Source organism: Saccopteryx leptura, chromosome 1, assembly GCF_036850995.1.
Source record: "Saccopteryx leptura isolate mSacLep1 chromosome 1, mSacLep1_pri_phased_curated, whole genome shotgun sequence".
Taxonomy (NCBI): domain Eukaryota; kingdom Metazoa; phylum Chordata; class Mammalia; order Chiroptera; family Emballonuridae; genus Saccopteryx; species Saccopteryx leptura.
This window is the reverse complement of record NC_089503.1, coordinates 265829582-265836610: the sequence shown is the minus strand read 5'-3', so window position 1 is coordinate 265836610 and position 7029 is coordinate 265829582. Positions and strand designations below refer to the sequence as shown.

General features: G+C 36.4%; 1 protein-coding gene across 1 annotated transcript in view; it reads right to left on the bottom strand.

Annotated features, from left to right (window-relative positions):
• Positions 1-314: 314 nt before the first annotated feature.
• The window catches only part of ADAM7 (ADAM metallopeptidase domain 7), a 97713-nt gene continuing 90998 nt past the window's right edge, over positions 315-7029 (bottom strand). The window contains 2 exon segments of the mRNA XM_066360233.1: positions 315-537; positions 2371-2447. Coding sequence (XP_066216330.1) covers positions 315-537; positions 2371-2447 — 300 coding nt within the window.

The window sequence follows — 7029 nt, the reverse complement described above, 5'->3', positions numbered from 1 at the left end:
AGTGTCAGAGAACCACAGAACTATGAGAACTACAGAGTAAAATTGTAGAGAAAGGAAACTTTTAGATAGTCCAATCAGGACATTCTGCTCTTCGTGTGGACATGTCCACTCTGGACTTGGACTGAGTCTCTGGGCTGAGCCAGCTGGCTGCAACAACACTTGAGGTGCAGAATATGCAGCAGGGATAGTGGCAGTCATGGAGCCTGGGTGACAGATTTAGAGATATGAAAGCCCTCAAACAGATGGCCAATTTCCCTTTTAATACATCTGCTAAACTACAAATCTACCTAGGACAGGAGGCTAAAGAAGTCAGCTCAAATTTCATAAGAGTTGAGTGGAATTTTCTGCGACTTCCTGCTACTTAGAAAATAAATACTATTGACAGGGACCTGACCACAAGAGATGAGACCTGAAAATGCCCCAAGGACAGGTGGACGGGTCTGGAAACTGAGCTCCACCGTCTTTTTCCCTGGAGGCACCAGCAGACCTGGGTACAGCTGTAGTTTAAGAATCCAGACCTCCAAAACAGGACCACTGCTGTAGACAGACACCAACAGAGCTTTTGTCATTTACTCAAAATTAGAGTGATAAAATTACAAACTTGAGGGGCTTTAAACACAGCTGGTCTCCTCAGGAGTATTGTCAAGTTGTCATATTATGTGGGATGGGGCGGCTAAAGACCTAGGCTGAAAACCCCTGAGAAGCAGGGAAGAAATTCCTTCCATTTTTTATTGCTAAAGAGACAAAGAATCACAATGGCCTTAACTGAAGAGCCACATCCTAGCAACAGGAACAAAAAATAGCTTGACTGAGTCTTAACACAACTGCAATTTAGTGTTGGCTCACAGCGGTCTGGATTAAAGTGAACCATCTCGTTTTAAACATTAAGCAAAGGAAAGATGGCTCCTGTCTTGAAAAATATAAAATAATCTGAACTAACTGCAGATTTTTGCTGCAATATGTGGCATTCAATAATAACTTACAAGGAATGTTAGGAGATGAGAATATAGGGCCAAACCTAAGGCACAAAATAAACACTAGAAGCATACCAGCAAGTAGTCCATATATAAGAATTAGCAGACAAATTCTTTAAAATAAATTTGGTTATTATTTGATTTGCTCAAGAAAATAGGGGAAAACACAATGCAGAATTTTAATTTGTAGTTGGCATATATATAAAAAATCAAACGGACATTATTAAACTGAAAAAAAAAATACAATATTTGGTGGGGTTTTTTTGTATTTTTCTGAAGCTGGAAACCAGGAGGCAGTCAGACAGACTCCTGCATGCGCCCAAACAGGATCCACCCGGCACACCCACCAGGGGGGGATGCTCTGCCCATTCTGGGTGTGGCTTTGTCACGACCAGAGCCACTCTAGCGCCTGGGGCAGAGGCCAAGGATCCATCCCCAGCGCCTGGGCCATCTTTTACTCTAATGGAGCCTCTGCTGCGGGAGGGGAAGAGAGAGAGAGGAAGGAGAGGGGAGGGGTGGAGAAGCAGATGGGCACCTCTCCTGTGTGCCCTGGCCGGGAATCGAACCCGGGACTTCCGCACGCCAGGCCGATGCTCTACCACTGAGCCAACCGGCCAGGGCCAAAATACGATCTTTGAATTGGCGATTTTAACAGCAAATTGCATGTATCAGAAGACAGAAGAGTGAATAGGAAGTACAGTTTATAGGAAATATCCAAAATAAAATAAAACACACAGAGAACAATAACTTAAAAAATAGAACACTATAAGAGACATATGGATTATGCTCAAAGGGTATTTTCTATATTATCAACACTCAAGAGGGAGACGAGAATATGGAAAACAAGCTTTTGTGTGTGTGAAAATGGCTTTATTTTTCCTTAACTGAACTTAATTTATGTCTTTTTTTAAAAGAAAATTAAATTTAACAAGGTGACATTCATCCACAAGAATACATAGGTTTCAGGTAAGTATTTTTATAGTATTTGAACAGTTGATTGTGTTGTACACCCATCTCCCAAAGTGAAATCATTTTCTATTATCTTACATTTGTCCCTCTTTATGCCCTTCCTCCCACTCCTCTCCTTCCCCCTCCTCCATGTCTCCTGTCCCCCTGGTAACCACGGCACTCTTATCTATGTTCATGAGTCTCAGTTTTGTATCCCACCTATGTGTAAAATTATACAGTTTTTAGCTTTTTCTGATTTACTCATTTCACTCAGTATAATGTTCTCAAGATTAAGAAATAAAAGCTAAAAATTATTCAGAAGTGATAAAAAAAATCAGCTCATGGCCTTTTACCAGAGGAAATCAGCTCAAGAAAAGCTAGATTGATAAATATAAATTAAAAAGTATTTAGGTATTTAAACAGATATTTTTTAAAAAAGACACATTACCTTTGAAGGATCAATAGGCAGTTCACTTTCCTACAGAACTGATGGAATTCAGAAGAAAGTGTAATATCTTCAACGTGCTGAAACACAAATAACTAACAATCTTGAATTCTATAACCTGCAAGAATATTCTTCAAAGATGAAGGTAAAAATAAGGACACATTCAGAATAAAACTGAGTGAATCCATCACAAATAGGCTTATATTTTAAAAAAAATACAAGAGTTCTACATAAAGAATTAATGATTTCATTAAAAGTACATAAAAGAATGAAAAGCACTGGCAAAAGTAAGTATGTGGATAAATGTGAAGAAATATTAAGTGTAAAAAAGAATACTTGTACTATGAATTAAAATATATGTAAAATTAAAATGTGTGACAAAAATAATATGAAAGTCATAGGGAATAAATGGAGTTAAAGTGTTAAGTTCTAGCATTATTGGGAAGTGGTAAAAGTTATACTTATGCTATTATGTATGACTCAAGAATGACTACTACAAAATATGCAGTAATCATTATTCTTCATGTTTGAGTTATTTATCTCAATGTAATGAGAAGTTTACCCATATTTACAGAGGCGGATTAAGGCCAGTTGAGGCCCTGGGCACAAAAGAAAACATTGGCTCCTTAAAAAAGAGAAAGAGACAGGGAAAATAAAAATACATGTTAACTGTATTTTTAAATAAATAAAAAATATTATGTACATTAATGTTAAAATTGTACATATGAAACCAAACTTGATGTCATTAGAAAAAGGTATAAATTTGTATATAGTTTTGCAGGGCCTTTCAGAAGTTGGGTGACCAGGGCATGTGCCCAGTGCGCCTGCCGTTAAATCTGCCTCTGCATATTTACCAGAATAAGGACATGCTTAATCTAGTCCCAGTTTGATGAGATGGTTCCATCTGGAGGCTAGGAAGTCTCAGATCCAGATGCCAGCCAGTTCCATTCCTTTCTGAGTCCTCGTCTTTTGGCTTGTAGGTGGTCGTCATCTTACTGTGTGTTCATATGATCTCTTTTTCGTGCATGTATTGGGAGAGAGAGCGAGGTCACTGGTGTCTCCTCTTATAAGGGTAATAATCCCATCATGGGATTCCCGACCCTCATAATCTCATTTAACCTGAATGACCTTCTAAAGGCCCCATCTCCAAATACCATCACAATAGGAGTTAGGGATTTAGATGAATTTTGTGAAGACACAAGATTCAGTTCATAACATCACTATTCAGGAGAAAATAGTGACAAAGTGCTGGCCAAGTTCTGATTCTTACATTGGTCACTCTTGACATGGATGGGAACACTGTAAAAATAAAACAATATATATGGACGAATCACTGTATCTATAACTTAAAAATCTGTGTACATTTTGGTGAATATGTTATGATTTTAAAAAACAAGTGTCTCAGAAAACTACATGATGGCCTTCTTGTCTTGTATTCATTATAACTTCATGATTTCTTGCCTTTTTTTAGATTTAGGAAAAGTGCCAAGACTGTCTATATAAACTTTAAATCCTTCTTTCATTCTAAGAAGCTTTATTTTGCATTTCTCAAAAGCAATCAAGCCTTCCAAATATCAAACCTTATTTTGAAAATGATTTATAAAAATTCAACACGAGAAACTGGGAAATAAATCTATTCATACAGATTACAATTTTTAAAATTAAAAAATAAATACAGGATTTAGCAGAAACTTAACTTTTAGGTGGCCTTCCTGCAAAATTCTGAATCATTGTATTTCCATTATCCCCTGCAAAATCCTGAATTACTCTATTTTAGGCCCCAAATCCCCATAGTATGTTCCCATTATTGTAAGAAAAAGTACTGTGGAGCCAAGCAAACTGAATTCAAGTTCTGGTACTTCTGTACAGTGCTGCTTTTTCTGTAAAATTTTAAGTAGCTACTGATTTTATTGTACTTTTAGGGGGAAATTCATGAGTAGTGTAAATTATTCTTCTCCAGTTTCATGGACATATGAGAGAAGAATTGAAGGAAATGGGTTGCAACCAAGTGATCCCACAGAAACCTGGAACTTCTTTTTCTTTCTCTCTCAAAGGCATGAGCTAAGTGGTGATGATAGGGAATGAGCCTTCACCCTTATAAACCCTGGTCTGGGGCTGTTGAAATTGATCTTATTTTGCAGAGGATGACAATTATTTGCCACCACATTAATGGCCTTCAACTATTGTGATTTTTTGTTTCTCATGGGCATATTTTGCTCTGCACCTCTTTTACCCATTATTGTCAGTGTTTAACATTATTTCTTCCTGCTCTCTAGAGTCCTTCTTCTAGGTTTAATGCCCTCCATACTCTCTAATCCTTGTGACTCAGAAGTTCTATAATCAAGGTCACTTGACCAGACTCTGCCCTGAGAATATGTAGATTTAAGAGACTGAGATTGAATGCCTGCTCCTTGTCATATAAAAAGTGAATGATTAGAGATCCATTTTCCTCCAGCAGGTTCTTGGCAGCATTCTAGAGAGTAGAGATTATTAGGTAAATACTATTAAACAAGCTAAGTTATTAGAGAAGATACAACTGGTTATCTGTAGTCAAATATATATATATATATATATATATATATATATATATATATATATATATATATATATTTCATCTCTAAGAGATGTATAAACACACTATAAAATTCATTTATTTAACAAATGGAACTAGAGCATATGGACATCCAGGTGCAAAAGAATAAATCCAGACACAGAATTTACAGTCTTCACAAAATTTAACTCAAAATAAGTGTTATATTAGGGAAATAATGTGATAATCATTTTGTAGTGCCTTTAGGAAAGTGTTCAAAAACACATGTAATAAAAATGGTTATAAGAGTATGAAAATACAAACTTAAAATGGATTGCATATCTAACTGTAAAGTGTAAAAATATAAAACTCTTAGAAAACATAAGAGAAAACCTACACAATCTTGGGTATGATGATGATTTGTTATATCTGCAACAAAGGTACAATTCATGAAAGAAATAATTATCTAGACTTAATTAAAATTAAAAACTTCTGCTATGATAAAGTCAAGAGAATGAGAATGCCTATTTGCAAAAGACACATGTGATAAAGGACTGTTATCTAAAATAGACAAAGAACTCTTGAGACTTAACAATAAATAAAGAAACCAATTAAAAAAATAGAACAAAGGTCTTAACAGACACCTCTTAAAAGAAGATGTACAGATGGAAAATAAGGATATAAAAAGATGCTCCACATCGTATCTCATTAGGAAAAAACAATAATATACCATTACACATTTTTTAAAATGACCAAAAAACTGAAAACACCAAATGCTGGCAAGATGTGGAGCAAGAGGAGCTCTCGTTCATTATTGGTATGAAAGCAGAATGGAACAGCCATTTTGGAAAACAGTTTGACAGTTTTTTACAAAACTAAACATACTCTTACCATTGGATCTAGCGATCACACTCTTTGGTATTCACTAAAGGAAACTGAGACTTATGCCCACACACAAAAAATTTACACACGGATGCTTTATTCTTTTTTTAATTGAATTCATTGGGGTTATATTGGTCAATAAAACTACATTAGTTTCAAGTGTACAATTCTACCATATATCGTCTGTATATTGCATGGTGCAGGTGACTTATTCTGAACTGCCAAAACGTAAAAACAACCAAGAATGAATAAATAAACTGTGGTACATCCAAATGATGGAATTTTACTCAGTATTAAAAATAAACGAGCTATCAAGCCACAAAAAGCTATGGAGGAAACTTAAAGGCATATTACTAAGTGAAAGAAGTCAATCTGAAAAGGCTACATACTATGTGGTTCCACCTATATGACATTATGGACAAAGCATAACCATGTATGCAATGAAGCGATCAGTTGTTACCAGGGGTTGAGAGGGATAGATGAATAGGCAGAGCACAGAGGATTTTTAGGTCAGTGGAACCACTCTGTATGATACTATAATGATGGGCACATGTCATTATGCAGTTGTCTAAACCTATAGAATGTACAACCACAAGAATAAAAGTCAGGACTGACCAGGCAGTGGCACAGTGGATAGAGTGTTGGACTGAGCTGCGGAGGACTCAGGTTCAAAACCTCGAGGTCACCAGCTTGAGCCCAAGGTTGCTGGCTTGAGCAAGGGGTCACTTGGTCTGCTGTAGCCCCACAGTCAAGGCACATATGAGAAAGCAAACAATGAACAGCTAAGGTGCCGCAACAAAGAATTGATGCTTCTCATCTCCCTTCCTGTCTGTCTGTCCCTGTCTGTCCCTCTGTCTCTTTCTGTCTCTGTCACACACACAAAAAAGAGTAAGTCAGTGTAAACTGTGAACTTGGGGTGATTATGTGTCAATGTAGGTTCATCAATTTTAACAAGTGTACCACTCTGTTATGGGATATAGATAATGGGAGAAATTATGCAAGTGTACAGAGGATCCTCAGGTTACAACAGTCTCAAAATATGATGTTTCGAATTTATGATGCTCACTCTCATTAAAACTTAAAAAAATTGAGACGTGAGTGTTTCAGCTTATGCCGATAGAGTTGTACTTACAGACTACATGGGTGAACCAGTTTGGTTGTGAGCAGCAGAAGAATATGCAGTACAGTGTACAGTACAGTATATTTCTGTCCTTTTTCTGTGGTTTAGTTGTGTTCTTATATTCTAGATT